General features: G+C 37.1%; 1 protein-coding gene across 1 annotated transcript in view; it reads right to left on the reverse strand.

Annotated features, from left to right (window-relative positions):
• Positions 1 to 25,116, reverse strand: part of SMYD3 (SET and MYND domain containing 3) — a 397,261-nt gene that overhangs the window by 65,203 nt on the left and 306,942 nt on the right. The window contains exons 6-8 of the mRNA XM_069852421.1: positions 20,415 to 20,482; positions 17,804 to 17,906; positions 9,543 to 9,653 (exon numbers count right to left, since the gene is read on the reverse strand). Coding sequence (XP_069708522.1) covers positions 9,543 to 9,653; positions 17,804 to 17,906; positions 20,415 to 20,482 — 282 coding nt within the window. The remainder of the gene's footprint in view (positions 1 to 9,542; positions 9,654 to 17,803; positions 17,907 to 20,414; positions 20,483 to 25,116) is intronic.

The following is a 25,116-nucleotide window of genomic DNA, read 5'->3' on the forward strand; positions in this document are numbered from 1 at the left end:
TTTTTTGTTATCTTTCACAGACTTTGCCAATCTGATTTCTAGTTGAGCCTTAGCCCTTTTGATTTTTTTCTCTACACAATCTCACTTCCCTCCTGTAGTCCACCCAAGAGGCCTGTCCCCTCTTCCAGAGCCCATAAATGTTTCTCTTCTTCTTGATATCACTCAGGATCTCTCTGTTCAACCAAGCTGTTTTTTACCCCTGCCAGCTTTTTTTCCGGAACATGGGGATGGCTTTCTCCTGAGCTGCTAGGATTTCCTTCCTCATCAGACAGTGATTTAGGTTACATTCACAGAACTGATGAGAAAAATATATTTCCAATTGGTTCTTTTTCTTTAAAATTCATAGCCCATTAGCAACAATATACATTTGAGAAGAAAACGATCCAAGCTCCTATTTCTACTTGATTTGGAGCATGAATCTAGAAAAAAAATATGGTGACTGCCTGTATCCTGGACTCACCTGAACATCATCCATTGCCTGAAGCAGTGATAGAACCATGGAGTCCCCGTACTCCATAGGAATTGTTCTGACACCTAGGATAAAATGTCTTTCTTGCTCTGATACAGATATTATTGTGTCCAAAGTGGAAGACCTTCAACAGAAGAGATTTTTGAACCCAGAAAATTGAATTTCAATCAGTCAAGAAAACTCTGCTATTTAAAGTTGCATCGAGAGGCAGAACCCGAAACAGTTTCTGAATTAAAATCTATAATATTTCAAGTAAATTACTTAATTCATGGGATTTAAAAAGACCAAGCATCCTGTAGAGTAGAATAGAGTAGGGTAGGGTAGGGTAGAGTAGAGTAGAGGAAAGGGATTGATAAACAGATGAAACAAAAGCATCAAAAATCAAGATATTCCCTTAGGTACTAATGATATTAGAAACCACTTTGATAGGCTGAAACAAACAAGACTTTACAGCAATCTCAGTGAAAGAGAATGCAGAGGTACTGGCTTCAATGTATATTTAGAAAAAATTGTGAACTAGTATCCCCAAAAGCACTGCTGGAAAAGACGTCTGGAAGTTTATTTTCCAGATCTAGTCTTTAACATTTTAAATTACTGCTATTGCTCTTAGAATATTCCATCTTCTACGTGCTCATTTTGGAGTGCTAAACCAGAGTGAAAGTTTCTTATTTCTGTTTATCATTCAGCAAAGACCAAATAATGACTGCTATAGGAATGACACCATCTGAAAAATGAAAACCTAACAGTAATATGTAGTTCTAATACAATCCCAAGGAAGCTGGACATCTGGAAAAGGGGAACGCTGCTAGCTGGGCACTTAAATGTAGCTGCCACGACCTGAAACAGCAATGTGAGCAGACTCCCTTCCCTTGAAAAAAAGCATTTCTGCTTAATACATCTGCCATATGATTTAAATTTCTTATAGATGGCTGGGTACGAAAGGAATGAGAGTCTGCTCTCCTCAGATGAGCAGAAAGCCAGACTTCCAGTACATTGCCACACTCCCACTCCTACACCATCCCCAAATATGAAATTGTTGTAGTAAATTGATACACATTTGCCTATTAAGGATCCCCTGAACAAGAAAGGAGTCTGCACACAACTCTGAACTTGCCTCTGTTTATAACAGCAATATCTTTACCTTGACCTTTAACAACCCAAGTGAGCTCCAGCTGACTACTGTCAAATCATGACCAGAGCACGCTGAGACAGCCCAGCAGAAACTGGGGGAGGTATGTGTCATGAAAAAATTATCACAGTCTATTTGTCACTGTTTGACACTGTCTGTTGGACTGCCTCTTGATGGAAACAAATTACAATGTTGAAAGATGGAAGAAGCCTCAGAAGTTATGTAAGAAATGCTAAGAAGCTGAACAGATGATACCTTTGTTAACGGACAAAAGAGCCCAGAAATTAGAAGTCATTGGTTGCCTTTATTTTTTAGAGAGTCATTTTTGGCACTAGTTAAAAAAAAAAAAAAGAAAAGCCCTCTGTCTTGGCTATTTGGAAATATATAAATACATCCCAAGAGGGTAAGATCCTCTGAAAAGGAACAGAAGAGTGTTAGATTGACTGTTGGATTTCAGGAATCAGTCCAGGGTTTATGTCTTTACCAAATGCCTTGCCAGAAGGAAGGAACTGTTAATCAGCCAACCACCAACGGAAAGAATCAGTATTGTGTCCCAGTTGGCTGCTAATTACTGCCATGGGCTTTTTTAGGCACTAAATATACTAATGCTGGGCTGAAAATGCAGGTGGGTGAAATATGACTGAGCTCCAGCTTGACTTCCTCACGCAGTTTCCTTCTAAGGCAGTTGTAGTGGTAAAATAATACAAAGAAGATGAGGAGTGAAAAGATGATTTCTAAAATAAACAATCGCAAACACTATCTTTTCACAGGTAATGTATTAAACCAGCACTTTGTTGCAACAAGATCTGATCTTTTATCTTTTAACACACCCCTAGTGCCTTAGTACCTATCAAATACATTAGAATCATGACTCGAGATACAGATGCTCCTACTTTATTCTTTGCATTGATCAAAGGGTTTTCTGTTCAGTTAGCTCTATGAACAGATTTGTTTTCAACAATCCTATTTAATTGTTCCTTTCCAGGCTTCATCTTTCCAATTAATTTGGAGATCTCATCTTTCATGTTGTACTTGGAAAACTTAGTGAGATTGTAAATGTCTGGAAATAAATAAATACTGGGGAAAATGGGACACAAACTTCTGGAACTTGACAATTCAGTAATTTTAAAAGGCACTTCTAAATGTATAAATTTCTATTTCCTGTATCCTAAATATATGCTCCCTGAGGGAGGTGTGATATTTTTTTACTAAACGCAGTACAGTGATCTTACTTGAAGTCTTTACATGTTAATTCAAAACAACAATCAATATTCTTCATGTAGCAATGCCTCTGTGATTTAAACACGTGTTCTTCCATGGGGCTGCTGACATCAAACATGAGCATCAAAGGTAAACATGCTGTGTGAATTCTATCCTTAGCCATACTGAAGCATCTCTCAGAAACCTCAGTGAGGCAAATCAATCACAGACATATGCTGTAGCAACTAATCTGATCAACTTACTTAAAGGACCATTTACAGTTGATGAAATTCCTAAATTACTGTTGTGTTATTTTTAGGATAGGAAAATAATGTGAAAACTTCTAGTATATTCAGGAACTTATTCAAAGTTTTTGTAGAAAAGAGCTGGTGGATGTACGGAAATTTAACACCAGCTAAAGAATCACAGGTGACACTTTTAAGTAGATTTAGATGGCTTGGGTGCTCTTCAGGTGACCTAATTTTGAGAGACCTTGAGTTGGAAACTGGACTTGTGATGTTCCCTATCAAAACTCAGGATACAATATAACTAAGTACTAAGCAAAGCAATAAACTGATTAAAGGAATAACGTACTTACTGGCATTATGTTATTATTAGCTTTGGCAACTATAAAATACTGGCCAAATATAAAAATTATTCAGATTCAAGCCCATTGCTTTTGACCTTGTAATAAATAAAAGCCTTCCAAAAACCAAGCTAGACTAAAATATTAAATCCTGGTTCCAAAGGAGAAAGAGGACTCATAACAAAGTGATTCCATAAGCACAAATCTCCTTGAAATCCTTGGCTGAAAACATAGACCATGAACAATACTCTGGCTCATGACTGTGGAAAAAACTGTTCTACATTTAAAATGTTTGTCATCAATGTAATCCCATCCTTAATTGTAATTAATGTAAGGGGGTTTTATGTGCTGGAATGGTAATACACTGCCAAAAGTTCAGCTTTTCGGAAGACACACATTTCCAAATTACAGTGGACATTGATCTTAAAATGGAGGAAATAATGTATAAAGCTGTCAGAGGTAAAATTAACTGAAAACATGTTCATCATGGAATAGACCCTCCTACACGCTATTCTAAAGCACATGGAGGACATGGAGGTGATTAATGGCAGCCAGCATGGCTTCATCAGGGGCAAATCCTGTATGACCAACTTAGTGGCTTTCTATGATGGGGTAACTGCAACAGGGGACACAGGTAAACCAATGGATGTGATCTATCTAGACTTCTGTGAAGCCTTTGACGCGGTCCCCTACAACATCCTTCTCTCTAAATTGGAGAGATACGGATTTGATGGGTGGATGGCATAGTGGATAAGAAACTGAGTGGATGGTTGTATTCAAAGAGTAGTGGTCAATGGCTCAATGTCCAGATGGAAATCTGTGACTAGTGGTGTCCCTCAAGGGTCTGCACTGGGGCTGGTGCTGTTTAGCATCTTCATCAATGATACAGACAGCGAGATTGAGCTCACCCTCAGCAAGTTTGCAGATGACACCAAGCTAAGTGGTGTAGCTGCCACACTGGAAGGATGGGATGTCATCTACAGGGACCTGGACAGACTGGAGAAATGGGGCTGTGAGAACCTCATGAGGTTTTACAAGGCCAAGTACAAGGTCCTACATCTGGGAAGGGGTAATCTCCGTTTTCAGTGCATGATGGGGATTGACATTATTGAGATCAGCTCTGCAGAGAAGGACTTGGGGGTGCTGGTTGATGAGACGCTCGGCATGAGCCAGCACTGTGCGCTTGCAGACCAGAAGGCCAACTGTATCCTGGGCTGCAGCAAAAGAAAAATGGCCAGCAGGTCAATGGAAGTGATTCTGCCCCTCTACTCCTCTCTTGTGAGACCTCATCTGTAGTACTGTGTCCAGTTCTGGAATCCTCAACATAAGAGGAATATGGAGCTGTTGGAACGGGTCCAGAGGACAGCTACAAAGAGGGCTACAGCACCTTCCATATGAGGATAGGCTGAGAGAGTTAGGCTTGTTCAGCTTGGAGAAGAGAAGGCTCCAAGAAGATCCTAATAGTGACCTTCCAGTAGCTGAAACAAGCCTACAAGAAAGCTGGAGAGGGACTATTCATAAACACTTGTGGTGATAGGACAAGGGCAAACAGGTAGAAACTGGAGAAGGGCAGATTTAGACTAGACTTTAGGAAGAATTTCTTCACCATGAGAGTGGTGAGACACTGGAACACATTGCCAAGGGAAGCTGTAGATCACCTGGAGGTGTTTAAGGCCAGGTTGGATGGGGCCTTGTGCAACCAGATCCAGTGAGATGTCCCTGCCCATGGCAGGGGGGTTGGAACTAGATGATCTTTAAGGTCCCTTCCAACTCTAACTATTCCATGATTCTGTGAAGATGTTAGAGCAGCAATAACTTAAAGTAATGAGAGACAACAAATATTCTGTGAATGACTTTAAAAAAGACAACTCTCTTCCCTTTCTTTTAGCCAATGATATTTTTTCAACTTTGGTTTGGACAGATTCCCTGCAGTTCGGCTGCAGTCTCTTGCAGTATACTTGAAATCCAGCCTCTGCCATACTACTGTATAAGTTCTACATAATTGTGCAAGTGAACTGTGCATACTTAAGCAGCAGTTAGAGAAGATTTTTATGCTGTATGAAGTTGTCATATCTAGCTAAAAAGACCAAGTGACTGTGAATTTTAGAGTCATTGGTGGTGTTAGAGTGAATTTTGCTGCTTTATACATCTGTGACATTAACTACTATGGTAAATGAAAAATTAAGACTATTTCTTCATAGATAAGTTGCCTCTTAAGTCATAGTTTATCAGAGACCTGCAATACTAGAAAAAGCACACGCAGAATCATGTAACCTAGTGTGACAAAAGAGCACTTTTACGCACTACTCTTGTTTGTATGCATAGCTAAACTGTGCAATTGTATTATGAAGTAACCGCTATCTCGGTTTAATCAATTTTAGCACGAATAACAGTTAAAGAGCAGTGACACTGGCTGCAAGATATATTTGACTACAGCAGCAGACAGAGACAAATGCCTGAAATGATGCGCATAAACAGCTTTTACTGACAATCTGGATGTTAATGTGCTGAAATCTACGTGCTCGTAGTTGCAACTGCATTCTGCTAGCCATGTCAGCTAGCACAGAACATCATCATGTGATTCTTGATTTTGCGCTTACGCATGCTTCATGGAGCAGCATAAGTGTGCTACTTACTTGAAGGAATTCCTTTAATCTCTTCTGTGCATTCCGGTTTTCATAGATTTCTACTGCAAGACAGTATGAATGAGCTGCTCGCCTTTTCTTCATGTATGGAGAGAGGCTAAAAACTGGCATTAGTGGCATTTTGTAGTCTAAGTCTGTTATTTGTACATGTAGATGTCTCTGAAGTTAAATATGACACCCCTGCCTCATTTTTTTAAAGCACAAAGATAACACCACGCAGCAATGGGAAGTGCCTAAAGCGCACAACTAAACCTCAAAACATTCCATTTCAAGGAATTATACTCATTGAAACAAAGCCTGGCTCTTAACACTAAAAGACCTCAGAAAAAGCAGCATCTATCTTTATAATCGTTTGGATTTCAGAATATTCAACAGAAGTACGGATTGCCATCTTCATGCTGCATTTCACAGATTTTCCAGTAAAAAATCTGTCAAGTTCCAATTGAAATGGTAGCTTCTCCTAATTATGAAAAATAAGGGCAAGGTCTTAGAAAGCAAAAAGGTTTCTTTAGAATAAAATTAATTACCCAAGGTCACTTATGATGTCAGTAACTGACGAGAACAGAAATGTGATACGATCTTCCTTCTTCACTTAAGTGCATAAGAATAAATGAACAAGCTTCAGAAAACACAGCACAAGACATGAATTTCATTAATAAGAAACTTGCAAAGCATTTTTATAAATATGAATAAATAAGCATACACGTAACTAAGTACTAATACATATAAGGTTTATATGTCCTTCATATAAACTTTAATGTATACTTCCCACAAGATTCTGAGGATCACTTTTAAAACATTTAAAAATATGTAGAATAAAAGCTAGAATAGAAATTACTTGTCTTAGAGTTTTATTGTAGAGTGAGGTATGTATCTCAGGAGTGATTCCTCTGTTTTCAGTGGTCTCTAGCATGTGCTCAGCAGCTGGCAGGCACACTCAACAAGACTGGAACTTGGGAGTAACAAGAAGCTACAATCTCTCCAAGTGTTCATTAAAAGAGAGATTCTAGGTTTTTAGATTATATGACTGCAACTGAAAATATTCCCAACTCCCAAGAACTTAACTGAAGCATTTCTCAGCCAAACTGGATTTTGCATTTTTAGCTACAACAAAGATTTATGAGATGTATTGCTGATGATTAAGCCATCATATTTGTAGAGCAATATTGTACTATGTGAACTTACTGATAGCTGATTATATTTATGAAATCACAATGTTGAGTCTGCCACTCTTGATGGCACAAAGTTGTAGCCATTGCCTTTTCTGTTGAAAAAGATGTTGCCTTTTAAAAATTTTCCAAGGTATCTTGGAAATTTTTCTCAGTAGCAGTGTATTTCAAAAGAGATATTATCAAATATTTTTGTCAACTGACAACTTTTAAGCATCTAAACCCAGCCTTTCTGTAATTTAAAAAAATTAGAATTTCTGAAAATATTATTTCCCACTGTAGCTGCAGCATTACATGCCTCCCAGCCTACCAACAGTGACTGAGATCAGTGGGAGAAAAAAAAGAAATCTATGTTTCCAAGTTGGTCATATAAACAACCGTATTTATAAATCTCTGTCACAGAGAAATGAAATGCAGTATGATGAGGACTGCTGCTGATTATATCTAATCATCCCAGGCTGAAACTGAGGATTAAAATGTCACAGACATCAGTAGACAAAGTTATCATGAATTTACTAGCCCTTAAAAGACTTCTTTACATGGTAACAATTAGGCAACTACAGAATTTCAGAATACAGTCACAAAATGCCTTCCAAACATTTTGCAATGTAATCCCCACAGAGAATTTTGCCAATTGGCAAAAAAAGATCTACAGAAGATGAACTCAAAGCACAGTTAAAAATGTCAAAGAAAAAAAAATTATTTTTAACCTATGTATAAGACTATTGTTTTCATCAATACACACACATATATGTTCACTACAATACTTGCTGGAAGTTGCATGATGAAACTTACAGTGAAGTGTACTCCAGCCTGTGGATCTTGTTTTTTTAAAACATTTCACATACTGAATGGTCTCTACACCACTTGTCTACCCTTTCGCAAACTGTTAAGCAAACTGTTAAGCAATCCTTAAAGACTCTTTAGCCTGCTTATTTTAATTAATCATCATTGCATCTGTGGGGATGCCATTCCCCACAACTAATCTAAGATTTCATGGTACTTCAGTGAGCATTGTTAAAAGACAGACAAAAAAGAGGTCTTCCTTTTATGAGTAGCATTGCAAAAACCTTTATCAGGCACAGAATTCCAACAACTATCATGCATAAGTAGGAAGTAATTCAGTATTATGTCATAAGCCTGAAACTTTTCCATTTTCTTCTTTTAGTACTGCTTACTGAAGAATCAAAGGATATATTATATATTATATATTATATATTATATATTATATATTATATATTATATATTATATATTATATATTATATATTATATATTATATATTATATATTATATATTATATATTAAATGGGTGTACTTTGGCTTCAACAAAACCACACACAAACAGAACTGTCCTACACAACACAGAGTTTAAACTTTGGTTTTGTTTTTATTTTCCCTTTTGCTGTACAGCAAAAAATGTATTTTATTTATTGAATTAATTATGTCATGCTCCTTAGAATCATATTTTCATCAATAGCTTTCTTATCATTTCTAGTCAACTGAAAACACATTTAGCTACAGCACAAAACTCTCCCAAAACAGGCACTTGTGAAATTAAGAACAAGTATACATACAACTAGAGAGACTATGCTCATAAACTCCTAGCCTCATTTTGCACATTTCATTTGATCTCTCATCACAATTTTGAAACAAAATTACTCTGATCAGGCATGGCCAGAAATATTAAACAACTAGAATATAATTAAATCAGCCAAGGCTGAAACCTACTAAAAGTTCATGCTGAACAAAATTTCATCTAGTACAACTACTGATCTACTACTCCCAAGAACTAGTGAAAGAGAGCATGAAAAATACAGTCAGTCATCCAAAGAAGTTCACCACTCTCTCTAAGAACTGTTGAATACGTCCGGTAGTTCTTGAAACTTTTTCATGCAGGCATTTGTCGTAATTCATTTAACATTATTATGAGAATAGGCCCAGCCTTCCTATAGTGTCAGACAAGTGGTTTCAGATAAAGTTCCAAGAACATGCTGTTCAACAGAAAACAAAAAAATCTTTCCTTTCAATTTAAAGTCATGTAAAGTCTCACGTTCAAAGTTCCTTGAATCTCAAAACAGTGAAACACACGTTGGAACTGAAAGTGTTCCCTAGCTTTATAAATAAAGCCTGTTTTAGAGAGAAATTCTTACCATGTTGTCAACATCTCCTACTTTTTTTTTTCCCTTCACAGTTTTCTTTCATAGCAACATAAACAGCATTGAGGGAAGAGGTAATTTTCTTTCCTATTCTGGTCATTCAATTAGTAGCAAAAGATAAGGGAAGTTGCCGACAGTCCTTGGAAGATTCTGTTTCATTGGCAATGAATTTCTTCACTCAACCTACCTTATCTTGATTCTGGCAGAGGAGACAATCACATTCAAAGCAGTACTGGCGCATCAGTTGCTTTTGGCGTTCACTGGTGGGCATCAGTGATTCAATATAGCTGATGGTGAGCTATGTGCAATACATACAAAACCAAGGTTTGGTATATTTTTTTAAAAATGTATATTCAGTGTACGTATAGCTAAGATAACATTTTCATACAATATTTTTCCAGCATAAAATAAATTTTATCTTAATGGATAGTTTCCTAGAAGAAACTGACAACTTTTACAAAGGGTGAAAAAAAAGCACAAAATAATGACCATGCATGAAAGCTTTTTCACATTTCCAGATCAATACTGTTTAAAATTATTAATCTCCCCAAAATTATCACTATTTCAACTTTTCATCCCAATTTGGAAGGAAAAGAAAAGAGAGAGAGAAATAAGAGTGCAGAGAGAGACACAAGAAACTCAGTACTTGAATTCCATGTGCATAAAATCTCATTTTCTGTCTTGCTCCAAAGCTTAAGTGTGTATTTAGCACTGGTATTACACAACATCAAACCAGTTAAAAAAATAATTGTCTTAGGGAAGCCCCTGCTTTCTTGCAAATATAAGTTTGAGCCTGAGAAAAGCTGTCTTATGTCATACCCATCTTCAGTATTTTGTGATGTTTCCTTTGTATCCAAAGAAGCACAAAAGCATTGCAGTCAAAGTTGTTGAAACCACTGACAAGAAAATTGATTAACATGATAAAAAAAATGCTAACACTTGTGCCATTTTTACCTCTACATGCTGTACAGAGTGGATTCTGTAGTTTGTTCACTTTTCCAGAAGGAATTTTTGCAGGGCTAACCACTTGTAGAGTTCATTAAATGTTTAAAGGGCATAGGCACAAACTAAGGATGAGAGCAAGAATATAACAAAATAATAGCCCAGCTCAGACTAGCATGCTATTCAGAGATTGCACTATATGACCACTTTGAAACACTCAAGAAAGGTCAGAGCCTTTCTAAAAGGCTAAAAAATTCAGGTTACATTATTTCATCCTGAGCTGAGACACTTCAACTAATTGGGAGACTTTTCACATGGTTCTCAGTTAAATTATGAGAGTACACTCAAAGAAATTACAGGAAAACCTGACCAATTTGTAATAATGACTGTGAAATCCATTGTCAGAACTTGCATTTTGCAAATTAGTGAGCATACTAATTAAAGAAGCAATTAACAAGCAACGAAAACAATGCCTGCATTTTTTCACTTATTATTACAGTGTAATTGGATTACATTGAAGAAGAGTTGCATTAAAAGAAGATTACTTAGATGACAATGTCAAACATTTAAAATGATCACAAACAGAACGCCTGCAAAAAAAAAGTCTCATAATTAAAGATTAATAGCATAATTAATGAAAGAGACAAATTAAAGTTCCACAGATAATCAAAACTTGTAAAGTGTGAGAACTTTGTTAGGTTTTGCATTCTATATAAAGTTGTTCTGTCCCAGCTTGTGGGTGTCTGAGCTGAGAGGGGGTCAGTTTCACCACTGCTGATACCCAGCTAGCTAACAGTCTGTACTAAGCGTTTACACAGAAGCTGTAGGTTTCCCTCTGAGCTTTCTGTGTGAATGGATGGAAATTATTTTGCCTATTTCATTTATGCTTTTCCCTCCCAAGTGTGGTCTCTTCCGCTCCATTCTCTTCAATCTGCCCCTCTTCTTATTCTCTCTTCTCTGCCCTGGGACATGAATTTCATATTCCAGTCTTATTCTCCATACTTATCTAAACCTGGTTTCCTCAGTTCTAGCTCCTTAAATAGCCATTCTTAGTACAATGGGCTGATATGGTCATCCTCCCAGTCCCAGATCTGCCCTTCTGCCTCCCCTGCATGACTCATCTTATACCTTTTCCGTATATTTGGTCACCAGCACTCTGACTCACTCAAGTTAACAGCCCTTATAGGCTTACTCTATGTTCTCAATCTTCTTTAGTGACCCTACAAACTTTATTCTCATTTCTTCTCCCAGGTGGTCCTACTCTGTATCTTCCTTGGTTTAGTAAGATCTGTCCTCCTACCCACAAAGCAGTTCCCAGTCAAGCTGCAGTCCTAACCCCGTACTTCAGCCATCCCAAGCCCAATTCTCTCTCATGCCACAAGCCTCTGATCTTCCTGTCTTCTGCCAACTTGGAGGCATTTTCTGTCAAAATCATTCCACACGCTGGCTTTTTCTCTGTCTCTTAACCTCTGCGTAAACATCACTGCTTCTGATCCATGTCCTACTGGGCTTTAGGTTCAGGTAGCATTCAGTACTAAAAAGGATTTAATCAAGTGCAAGGACAGCGAAGACAGTGCAAGGAAGAATCTTCCAGGAAAAATATTCATGTGAGATATGCCTATTCTTTGCCAAAATACTTAAGACAATGGTTTAAACCCTAGCGTTAATGTTGAACCCATCATTAGGAAGGGTTCTGTTCTAACACTACAAAACAGACCTGTAACCAACATTGAACATGCTTTATCTATCTTCAGCCTATGGGCTTCACACATTCCAGAAACCTGCAACATCAGTTTTAACAACTTAGGGCTGTCAGAGGCCCAAGTCTCAATTCCCAGTCCTGCCAGCAGAAATCCATAAGTGAAAAAAATGTTTGTAGCTGGCAGATTGAGTGGGAAAATGTAATTAGAATATTTAGAAACATGACTAACCTAACAGCGACTAAGTCTATACCAATAATTTAATCGTTTAAACATAAAAATTCTGTATTCAAGCCTGTCTCCTACACTTGTTTTAATTTTGGATCTCTTCATTAGATGCAAGGCTCATTTAACTTGTACATTTTTAGGAAATATGCCCATTTATCAAAGACTGTCTTAATGGTATTTGCATGTGGGATGTATGATATTAATTAAACCATTATTTCAGCTGACCAAAGCTTGCCTCTTTATTGCTTCGCTTATAAAGAATGCAGTAAATCTTTTCCCCTGAACTGCAGAATATATATTAAATAACATTTATGAAGGCAAGGAATTATTTAACAGCCATGAGACTTATTGACTCTCAAGACTTTCTCATTAGAAATGCATCAATATTTGAACCTTGCTTCTCGCTTTGACACAGAAATTCTTTAACCATGGGTACGGTGGCTAGTTTCTCATGTTCCTCATCTGCCAAATGAAGTGGACACAATTTTCCAGTATCGTCATGCTGCTGTGGACTTAATTTATGTTTTTTTATGGCAAGCTATAGGCTGCAAAATTTCTAAACAGAGCATTCTGTAGAAATTTAAAATCAGTTATTTTAATGCAAATAGCAGCGAAAAGAAGTGAGTCTCTTGCTTTTGCTGTCATGTGTCTCAGGGAGGGTTGTGTACAAAAATCTGCTCCTGAGACAGTGTTATGTAAGTGGTGAACAGTCTGTACCCTTTCTGTTTGGCAAATTATCAAAACGACTTCTAACTCAAGGAAAAATTTGGTTTTAAATATGTAATGTGACAAATATTCACAGATATAAAACTTCTTATAGAATTATAATAACAGAAATATTGCACATCTTGGTTGAAATCAATCATGATGATGGATTTCATTGCTGGTCATCTGAAATTATCACTTATATTTAGTATTAATTTTAAAAACTAGTTGCTCTCTAAAAGCGTAGTCTGTTAAAGTGACTTTCTGCAGGAAGATACAAATTTGCTCTAACTGAACCCTGAAGCCGATAAGAATCCATGCACCAATTCTGGAGACTTGGGCTTCAGTTGATATATCCTGTCTTTAAGTAGAACTAATTGATTCGAGCTATACAACTTCTGAGGCAAAATGAGCTCTTGTCTGCCTGCAAAACACCAGGTAGACACAGTAACTAACAAAAAGTCAATTGAAAATTATAGAATACATCTTCATGATGTTTAAAGTGGTTTCTTAAGGGTAGGGAGATTATGAAGACCTTTTCAGAGCAGGCTACTTGTCTTTTTGAGAAAGTAAATTAGCTTATCACTAAAGGAACACTGGTTATCACTAGGTGAATAATTTTTACTTTCTTATAATCTTTCCCCATATCTTACTCTTACTTGCAAAACTTGAATTTCATTTTTGCAAAGAAGAAAGTGCAAGAAAAAGAAATCTTTGTACATTGTACAAGTAATATCACCTAAAGTTACAAAACCTGTGGTAGTCAGCCCTACAACTGACATTATATTGAGGAGCAAAACAGTACTACAATAGTTTTGAGCTGCTGGAAGCAAGTTTCAGAAAGTCCTGTAGTCTTTTAAGTAGAAACATACAGAATAAAATCCCCACACAAATCTATAAATCCTTTCTTCCTGCTATTAGATTCAATTATGCTCAAAAAAACTGGTACAGAGTAGAGTCTACAGTGTGTTAGGAGATCCTTTCTAGACACTTCAACCCCCAACCTATGCATGCAGCTAATAATCAGTTGCTTGCAAGCCTTGTCTTCCTTTCACTTCTTTTGTCCTTTCCTCTGCTCCCTATCTGTTCCATTCCCTTTATGCCAGCTGCAGGACAAAAGAAACTTAAATTCAGTAGTGATCTTCACCAGCTGGTCAACCACTAGAATTTGGGGCACTAGTATAGACCCATACTACCTTATATGAACTATAATAATACAGTAAAAGCAAGGATAAGAAAGAAGAAAAAGAAAGGCTACCTAGCTTGAAGGAATTTTCTATCAAAGTCAAATGTTCACTTTAAAAATTCTACATTTAATAAGGATTATAAGTGTCATTTAAACTGATAAATATGTTATAAAATAATTGAAATGAAAGATGCTATTTTGAACATCAACTGAAACATTAACAGCCAAAAGCCAAAAGGAACATAATGTGGTTTTGTTTAAAATGTTAACTTCCTGCTGTCAAAGAGTATGCAATTCCCCAGAACCACATTAGTGTAAAACCCAAATAATATACCTAAAGAGAATTCTGAACTTTTAGTTTCTGAAGCAAAATTTAAGAACCAGATATTTCTCCATCTTGCCAGCTCTCAGTATTTTATTATGATTCCTGCAATACACTTTAAGAAAACAAAGTCTCAACGTGGGAAAACATGCAATTATACATGAGACCCTTCTTTCAATGCCTACAAAAAACTAACATTCATGGCTCATGATTTCTTAGTGCTTCAGGACTGGCAACACTGTCTTTGCCACAAAAAAGGCCCAGATGGCTAGAATTTTTGCATATAATTTTAGAGGTGATTAGTTTTCCAAATACACAGCACCATCCAATTTAGCACTTTCATTCTATAAGTATTCAGGCAAACAATTTCTGTCTCAGAAGTCCTAACTTTCTACTGCCCAAGTTATGTTTTGGCCTTAAGATTTGAACAGATTTCAAAGCCCAAACCACAACTCAATTAAAAATAAATAAATGCCACATGTCTTCCTGTCGAAAACAGGAAAATCCAACAGAATCTGACTAGACATGAGACTGAAAGTGGACTGAAACAAATTCCATGAAGACATAAAAGTTTTGGAGTTTCTAGTAATTTTGTATGCTTTTTATCACTGACTTGATTAATATAATGACTGTGTACAGTAAGAGCATTCTAAAGTGTGGTTGGGGCATAAATGTTATACTTGAATAAACCTGCATCACACTGCAGCACCTACATCCAATGTAACAATATCTCTTGTGGTTTAAAACCAAGATCAGGTCTACTGGTGCTTCCTTCTTTATACAATTGTGAGACGACTACAATAGCCAGCAACTCAATAAGGCGAGTAAACTGTTGTAGTGTTCCCCAATAGAAAGCACTACAGATGTGCAAAAGTATTTTTCCTTCTCACTGGCCAAGTGAACACATCGTATTGCAATGCTTGATACTTCCCTGACAAAGGTCCAGAAGCCTTATAGATTTTGCTCCTGTATGGACAGTAAAGCCATAGTTCTCTTCAGCTTATCTGAGCTTGACTTGCTACTTAGCTTCTCATCTCAATTTTAGTGCCTATTTACTCTTTGTTAATTACTACACAGGGCACCTCATATTGTCTGATTTTGTCTGTATCTAGTTCACGTTTGAACACAATCAGTAAAGTTTTATGCTGCTTGTAATTATTTCAGTTTCCTCAAAACAACATTCATCTTACCACCTCAGAGCACCAATTAGATTCCTTACTAACATGTATTTTCTCCCCTTTAGCTTAGATCATAACCTCAGTAAAAACTCAGCTCATAACAGCTAATGTAGTTTCATGTATTAAGAAAACTGAGCTCACCCTGCTGCAGGCAAGCAGTAAGGCAGCATGGAAAGAAGCTGTACCAAGGCTACCATGCAGAACACAAAATGAAAAGTGGTAGCAGTGGTGCAAGAGGAAAAGTAATTGGGTGTTGAAAATATTAAACTGCTGAATTATACATGCCCTCATAATAATTTTATTCTCTTTCCTCTTCCCATAAAAGATCTAAACTAATATTTATTTTGCATCTTTATTTTCTCAATTACGCCTATTTTATTCCTTAGACATATCCTTATTCAAAGAAGCATGTACCTTAGACTGAGATTTTATTTCCAGGTGAGTCAAGAGGGCACCTGCTTTAACACAGCATATATATGTGTATATATATAAAGTCTTACATGTTTCCTTTAGGACACTTTTCCTTCCAGTACCAAAACCAGAAGCAACAGTTGCAACAAAGACATGAGCACTGGAGGTCTTCGGAAAATTCTGACTTGCCTTTACTACCTCACTGGAGGCAAAGTTTTTTCAAAAATACAGTATGCCCATATCAGGTGCAGTCGTTTTAAAGCCTATATTCATACAACTGCCAAAGTCAGTGCAAACAAACTGGTCCTGGTTGTTGTACTTTATAACCCATATTTATTTACTCATTGCCTTATAAATTACTTGTAACTTAAACCATACCTATTTTACCACTGATTTTAACCTAGACTAAGTCTAAAATTTGGGTCGTAGCTTCACAACTGTAGCACTGTTCACATGGTGGTCATGCCTGCAAGGGAATTGTACTTCACTTCTCAATCCAGAACCACCCAGCGCCACCTGAGTGTCTCTCCCACCCTGTAAGAGCTGCTTGTTAAAAAGAATTGCTTTATGAAATTTACCTAGAAAAATATATTTACATATTTAAAAATAAGATGGATTCCGAATTTAGAATTCTAATAATTAACCAAATGTACCCTGGGAAGACATGAAAATCTATTGCATTTTAAAAAAATAACCCACCTTGGTGGTTTGGGAAGCCAAGAGGGAAGTTATGGTGTATGGATAGAATGAAAGAAAAGTGTCTATAATTTGGCTTGAACAAGAATGCCAGACTGAAAGATGTCTACACTGAATAGCTCCATAAACACATACTGCATCATAAAATACGTCTCTTGGCAAAAAGCTAAGTATGCAAAAGCATTTCTACTGGTTTTCCACAATATTTTGCCGAAAAAAATATTCTACCATTTATTAATGTGGTGGCCTACTCCTTTAGAGAAAAGATGAATTAAAAAATAACATATTTCATAGGGAGGACAAGAGATACTTCTTCTAAATTAGAATATGTATGCCCTTAATCTTCCCAGAGTTTGAAGCACAGGCATGAGCTGTACTTACATTAGGTCATGGTTTTGAAACAGCAGACAGCTAGGACTGCACAGGTCATTGGTGCAGGTAAAGTTACATGTATGCATATGTCTTTGCATGCCTAACTAAGCAAATCCTATACTGTATTGCTACAGAAGACACCTGCTTTGAAATGCTTACCTAGCCACACATTATTGTTTCCAAAGTAATACAAATGCTATTGTGAAAACAAACAAAGCTGATATTTCTGATTTGATCTAAAGTACCATCTTGAAGAGAATATTTTGAAGATTTTTGTGTGGAATGGAGAAGAAAACCTTCCCTTGCTACTTTCACTGTCAATGAAAGGTTTACTGCAACAGTGTGGTTGCAGACTGACAAATGCTTATTGTTGCAGTGACTTAGTGAACGCTGCATTCCACCAGAAAATATTATGTTTCCATCAGGGTAAAGACGTTCAAATGTAAACAAAATGAAGTGCCTAGAGGAGGAAAGGAGGAACGAGAATTTATCAAGACTGCTAGTGATTTATGAGAAGTAATGATTATGGGGCCCAGGCAGTGTGAAGAGATGATTCTATTTATCATTTTCCCCCTGATAGCTATGTGCTAGAAAGTGGCATCAATATATCATCAAAATATTAAGTTGGTGGCCCTGCAGTCTGGAATTTATTTAGGGAGATGTCATTGTTGCAGGTGTCTGTGATGGAAGGGAGGACAAGTTAATTACCTCTTCGCCGATCTGGATCTCTCGAATGGAGCGAAGTAAAAGCTGGCATCCCTCAAAAACGATTACACAGTTTGGGTCACAGCTGTGGTTCAGCAAAGACATACTGGGAGGGGTGGGAGAGGGGGAGAAAGAGAGAGAAAGAACTTTACAGAGGAGCCTCCACTGCTATTCCCTTTTAATAATTTAAAAGTAGCTAACAGGATTACATCTGAAGTATCAAGCAATTAAGTTATGAAACCAATAAAATCCCTGGTAAATCAGCTGCTCTTGGTCAGTGGAGGAAAATTAATGCTTAATAGATTTATATTCACTGCTAATAGGAGCCATGCCTGGATCTCTTCACGTGTTTCTGCCTTCTGTGCACTCAGGGCAGGAGGGAGGCAGTGGCCTTCCAGTGACTCCTTGAGAAATCTGACTCAGGGGAGAAGGCAAAACAGACAAGTGGAGAAGAAGGCAATCTGGACATTTCAGAGAAAAAAGTTAGTAACTTGGGACTGTTTTATTTCTGCTGCTTCTGTTCAGTTTCAGGGTACTAATCTTATCAGTTAACCTGACCATCAGAAGAACTGGAGAACAAAAATGTCAGCAATCAATCTTTATTTCATAGGAGGTAGAAAACGGAGTATATTATGTCACCAAACCAAAGTATTTGGAGTATAAAGCTAAAAAAAGAGATGCAGCCATTCCCTCTGCTTTACATATATTTCGGTTCAGCCTCTGTTCTTGTCCAGTGTGATGGGTCATACAGCACAGCTCATTGGGGAACTGCAGCCATCACCAAGAGATACATATGTTGGTGGATCTCCAGATACAGGCATGCCCCTCCCTCTTTTTTGAAGAAGATAGATCGGAACATCAACAGCATCAACTATATACTTTTGAGTCTCATGTTTCATTAGCTGAGAAACAGCTTGGCCAGGCAAGCATCACTCCCATAGCAGACATGAGGCTGATAGCTCTTGCCCTGTGGAAATGACCCATTGAAAGAACAATTCTGGCATCATCAGGCTGGAAGAATAATTTTTGGTTTATCTAGCTCCTGGCTGCCTTTAGTTGCTTTCCTTGTCTACTTGATTCAGCAGCTCAAAATCCCAGCTGTTGTTGGCAAAACAGAGGATATTGTTATGGATCAGAGACCTTCACCAAACCATGTTTATTCAGTTTTTGACTCTTAAAGGAGCTAACAACAGGAGCCTCTTTTGATATCCCTTCTGGCCTCAGAAAATATCTGTGGTTAATCTCCACACAAACATATGAAGAGAGTGCACTGGAAGAGAATCTCATTTCACCTCCTGTGAGATCACTGGGCGTTCTACCAAAGCTGCTGCCAAGGTGATGCAGAGAAGGAGTGCAGGATTTTATCCATTTTAAAATATATTGGGATGCTGAATCTATCAAGCCATGCAACAACAGACAATCTCTTAATCAGACTAAACAAAGCACTTTTAATCAAATTTCATCTCATGGAAACACTAGTGGTTTTGACGACAATTTCATCTGGAAGTATATGAATTCATCTTGCAGGGCATTTGCCTAGAATTTGGGAACCACAAACTTAAGCTCAAAATTTTCCCAGTCCAGAGTGATTTGCTACAGCAAAACTCAAATTGCTCTGAACTGACTTGGGAAAAAGTCTCTTGCATTACTTGGCATTGCATTATCACAAAACAGCCAGCCACTTTCTTCCCAGCCAGGGGCTATTTTCAACCAAAAGAAAATATTCCACTAATAATGGATGCTCCAAAATCACGTTCCATTTTCCCCAATTATGTAAGAGGATTTGTTTCCGTTCCACTATGAAATCAAATAACAGTCTTGTACTTCTCGTAACACTAATTCCTATGTCCTCCGTAACTGTTTTTCCCTTATCTTTACCATAAAGCAGACCTCAAGATATTAAGTGTCCTTAGACAAATCTTATACATGTGATACCAGTAGAGAAAGAAACAACAGTGACTGGCTTACTGAGGTATTGACAACATATCTCTGTTGTGCATTAACAAAAAATTGACATAGTAAAATATAATTTTAAACTAGTCATATTAATTTTCCGCATTAATAAGTACAGGTAACTAAATCTATGAAGGCACAACCTTCCCTGGTATGCACTTCTTACCTAATAGAGACAATTCAAATATTAACATCAATCTCTCAAGGGGCTTATCTTTTCACCTTACTGGTTTCTTAGTTATGGTAATTTACTGATAAATGTGTTCAATCTCTTTCTTTTAATTTCCAGTTCACAAGGCTCTGGGTTGCCAAATATCTCTGTTCTAAAACAACACTGTACAAGTCTTTTTGTACTAGCTCCAGTCAAACATTTTTGTTGTCAGCATTTATCCTTAGAAAAAACCCTTAACATCTCCATAAAAACAAAACATAGAGGCATATCCTATTTAAACTGTTTTACTTCCATAACCAGGACTACTAAGAATGCTTTCAACTCCATCATATTTTTTATTCCTCTTTATTTTTTTTTTAATTTCCTAGCTTCTCATTTGGACATGTTATCTGCTGCTTTGATGGCCCTTACGGCTATCTAGGAAGAAAGGAGAAAAAAAATAACCCCTAATATAGATTTTTCCTGTAAAAGAAACAGTGTCCACATTACCTGGGATACAGGCCAACACCAACATCCTGCATCTCTCCATTACTGATGGTGAAACAGTTACAGGTCACCTGTGAAAACAAGGGAAAAAATCCAGGATTACCAGAATCATTTGGAAACACCACACTCAAGTGAAAAAAAAACCTTCAAAATAAAATGAAGGGGCAGCTGGTAATTGGATGGGAAACAGTCAAGCCCAACACTGGTGCTCTTTCTTTACAGAGCAATCACATCTGGGACACACTCTCCTGTAAAACTGCAGTCAATTAAAAGCAGAAATATTAGTATCCTGCAAAAATGTGGGGTTAAACACATGCAGAGGCCCTACTTTCCTATCCAGAGGTGGGGAAAGAAGCTACTCTACACAAAGCCTGAGAAGCTTAGCCCAGAGACAGCACAGCAGATGACAGTGACTGCTAATGAAAAGGGTGGCTGCTTTCATGCAGGGACTCCACCGATGCCAGGCTTCCACAGCACATTTTAATGAGTATCAGTGGCCCACAAAGTATATATATTGGATAGTTTTGAAGGAAATAGCAGCCTTGACTGTGACAACCAGATATCAATCAGTTATCAATTACATACTAATGAAACATTTTACATAAAAAAACATTGCATGATACTATATAAAGAAGAAAAGTCCTAGGTCTCTTTTGTATAACATTAGATTAGTAATATCATTATTTCCTGTTAGAACAGAAATTAGTTAGAGTAGGTTTTGGCAGAGAGGAAAATGAGATTTGAAAGTTGCAGTTTTATCCATAGAGCAATTGCCTAGAACAGTAAATGCACACCTCTGTTTTAAAGAGGTACAATGAGCAATTTAATAGTATATCTAATCCTAGAAATTGACAAATTATTATTTATGAGAGCATTAACCATAAGGTGAAAATGAAATCCTCTTTCAAAATTTCTCATAAATTCTGACAGCAATGTTAATTTAAATAAATGTACATGCAGTAGGGCATGTGGTTTTTTAAATGGCTAGACAACATTTTGATTAGTTTATTATTTATGTAACCTAGTCAAATGTTCCTGATCAATTACCAAAAGCATACATCTTAATTATTTCTTTCCTGCTGGCACTAGATATAGTGTCAGACAACTTCTGAGCAAAGATTAGTCCATTTAAAGTGGCAATTATTCTGGTTCTAAAAATATTGACTTGATTTTGATATTTATTGTAAAAATAACACCTTCCAGGTAAAAGAGAAAAAGCAAGGCAGCTTATGTGGACCTTAGCTTTCTGTAATGGATTATGAGGTAGCACAGGTCAACCATCATTTAGAACTAAACAAATCCCTCTTCTTTGTAAATCTCCTATGATTACAAAAAAACTGTTTATATTAATAATATTGAATGCTGATCACTGCAGAGTTAGAGATTGTTTCATCACTTTATATTAAAGGTGTGTATTCTATTATGTGAAAAGTTTTACACACAGAAGTCATAGTAGTTATACTTTTTACTTTTCATAAGCATGTATTAGCTTTTTATACCAGGACATACACAAAGAAAAACACAAGATGAATGGATGCTCTGACATTCAGACATCAAGAGCATCTTTGAAGAGTAGTTTGCCATTAGGAATTTTTCATCGTCTCTGTTTTAGATATTTTCAGAGTAAGCAGTTACATCTCAACATCCCAGTGAGGTTGTGAAACACATCTAGTTTCTAATTATTTGCAGTCTCATATATGAGACTGGGAATCCGAAGTATACAGGGCCAGATCTAAAAAGTTACTTATGTAAATATAGGCAGAAGTCTACCTGGTCCTGTGAATTTTGAGCTATGTGATTTTGCTCACAATCCTATCAGAGACATAAGAAGTTTCAGGTGTTCTGAGGTTTGATTAACCTCCTAGGAGAAAATCTTTCACTCCTTCTAAAATCTGGTATGAAAAAAACCAATGAAGTACACAAAGTGTACAACAGTTTAATCTTTGTTATGGCTGCTCTTCATCCTCAGCAAGTGGGGAGAGAGGAATTAAGACGGTAGTGGTAGGAAGATTGCATCATTTACAGTGTGAGACATTCAGATATAATGACAATCCTTCATGGACAGTAACAGGTATCAAATACAAAATCAGCATAATCTGTCAACTGAGATGGTGTTGTCTGGTTGTTTTCTCCTAGATTTCTTACAAAGTGTCTAAAAATCTACCCAATCTATTGTACACTTCTCTGTAAGTAAACTTTTAAACCTCATATAAAAACATCAGTCCTACTAAAAGAAGTTCTGAGCTTTCAATCCAGAAGTCCTCTAGAAGAGCTGATGCTGTAGACCACAACTCCCAAGAAACAAAAGGAAGAAGGCACTTCTTTTATAGAGCACCTGAACAAAAATCCATTTTCCTAGCTTCCCAGGATTCTGATTGCATCACCAAAGATTTTAAAATAAAAAGAATAAACTATTCTCAGCAATCTGGCACTTTAAAAAAATATGTTCTTCCTTACGAAGGCATGGTCCTCGTCATCTTAACTTCTGCAGAATCATTTATCTCAGTTATTTAATTTGTGCTGTTGTTCAGCTTGTCCTTTCCAATGCCTCTAAAAATTTTTCTCTACCCAGCACTAAAACTGCATATCCACATATGGAGACCAAACAAAGTACTGACAGAGTTTGTTATACTCACAGATAAGGAAAAATGCCCACATGTTTCAGAACTACAAAGCAGGAAAGTTGAATTCCTTGCCTTTTCTAATATTTCTGAAACAACACATCTCCCAGCATGAGAACCAAGGGAAAATTCTCAGGGAGAGTCACAGACTTTTCAAATCTCCACAATGCAAAACTTACTTCGGAGTAATCTAGAGTTCTCAGGGTTTATCATCATAGCCTGATTGGTGAAACAGTTCACTAACAATTTAAAGAATCAATTCTCTGTGTTTGAGTTGGCTCCATGGCAATCAATCCTGTAAGTTTATTTTAAAGGAACTGCTATTTCAAACAACAAACACTATTATATAAACTGATTGAATTATATAAAAAGTTCTGTTCTTTTAAGAAGCTGTGCATGCTTCAGAGAGGTATACTGTACTCAGTGAGGTAACGCAAGTAGAAGACATAATCTTCCCCAGACTGGTAAATACACAGCAAGTAAACCAGCTTTACTGATGGACCATTATTCTCGGGTATAATTTTTCAGCAAAAAAAATTACTGCAATCTGTTAAATTCTATTTCCTGTCTGAGTGACACATGAAACCACTGTAAATTTGCCTCACAAGAAAGTCTCTCTTCTCAAGACATCTGCAGCTACTGTCCAAGTAATCTCTGCCTGTGCCAAACCCAGTCTCATGGACAGCTATGAAGATTTACTTTGGTGTTTGCATTTGACAGGGTATGAAGGTTTCAGTTTGCAACATACTGAGTTGAGTTTGTTTTCAGGTCAGACCTCATTCGTACTGCTTTATACTATGGATTTGCATATGGTTTAAATAAAGTAGACACAGACTTGATAGCAGGACATTCCAGATTTGGAATTTCATATACTAAGACAATGAAAAATGGCAACTAGGCAGTAAGGGAAAGAAAACAAATCATAACTGGCTAACACTTGCTGCACAGATCAAATTACAAATACCAGGACAAATAATCAATCATTTTGTCTCCATCATGTTCCCATACATTCTGCAACACAGCGAGGCAGCTCTTACAACACATGTAAGAAACCCTTACAAGAAGGGCTACCAGAGGGCATATTGCACTAATAGGGTCAATATAATTTTCAGATTTGACATATAATGACTCCAGGCACGTCTATAAATGGTGTACAGCTGCTGTATTCTAACCCAATACCAGGAAGAAAGCCATAGCTTAAAGATATTAAAATACCCTTCATGGATTATTAACTTTCCTATTCACACCAAAGCTGACTGGGTATTCTTGATCACTAGCAAATATTTACTAAAAGATGCTGTAATCAGTAGTCAGGATAACAGGCTTCTCAAGAGACTCAAACATTAGCCAGGAGGAAGGGTTGGGCAGTAAAGGCAATGCAAGGGGTACACTCATTCAGATGGCAAGGACATACCCTAGAGACCTTCTAGAACCGTTACATCCCACTTTTGCTCTGCACCAACAGCTCTTTGCCACTTGAGGATGAACAGATGCCAGGCACAGATGACCAACAGATTTCAAATTTCTTAAAGACTTTTTCTGAGTGTATTTCACTCAGCTGCTCATGGCCACAGCCCGCAACACTCAGGCTCCCCACACAGGCAGAGGCTCTCTCTCTGAAATCTCACCTCCGTCCACTGGACACAGTATTGGAGAGGTTGAAAGGAAATGGGACAAAGTGGTAAGGTGTCTGCTACAATAATTCAGTGCTTGAAAGGAGTCTTGTTACAAGTGACATTTGCAAATTAGACCTTTGTGGCTTATATATACACAGTTGCACGCTTTAGTAAATCAGCAACTTCAAATCCTATTCTTCATTACATTGTTTTCAGAACCTACTAGCTTCCATAGGAGTCACAGAACCAAAACTAGATGAAGGAGACATCAGAAGGATCAAAATACACTGAGGGAAAAATATATTCTTTGGTGTTTGTTCCAGACAGAAATTAAAACATATTAGAATGGATTTGGGAAAACTTTATCTTATTTAGATTTGCAGACTCAGGAGAGTACAAGTAATTAACCATTTGTGATACTTGCTCAGGATCCAGATTTTGCTGTATTACCATGAGATCTGGAGAAGT

The sequence above is a fragment of the Phaenicophaeus curvirostris genome, chromosome 2 (assembly GCF_032191515.1).
Source record: "Phaenicophaeus curvirostris isolate KB17595 chromosome 2, BPBGC_Pcur_1.0, whole genome shotgun sequence".
Classification (NCBI taxonomy): Eukaryota; Metazoa; Chordata; class Aves; order Cuculiformes; family Cuculidae; genus Phaenicophaeus; species Phaenicophaeus curvirostris.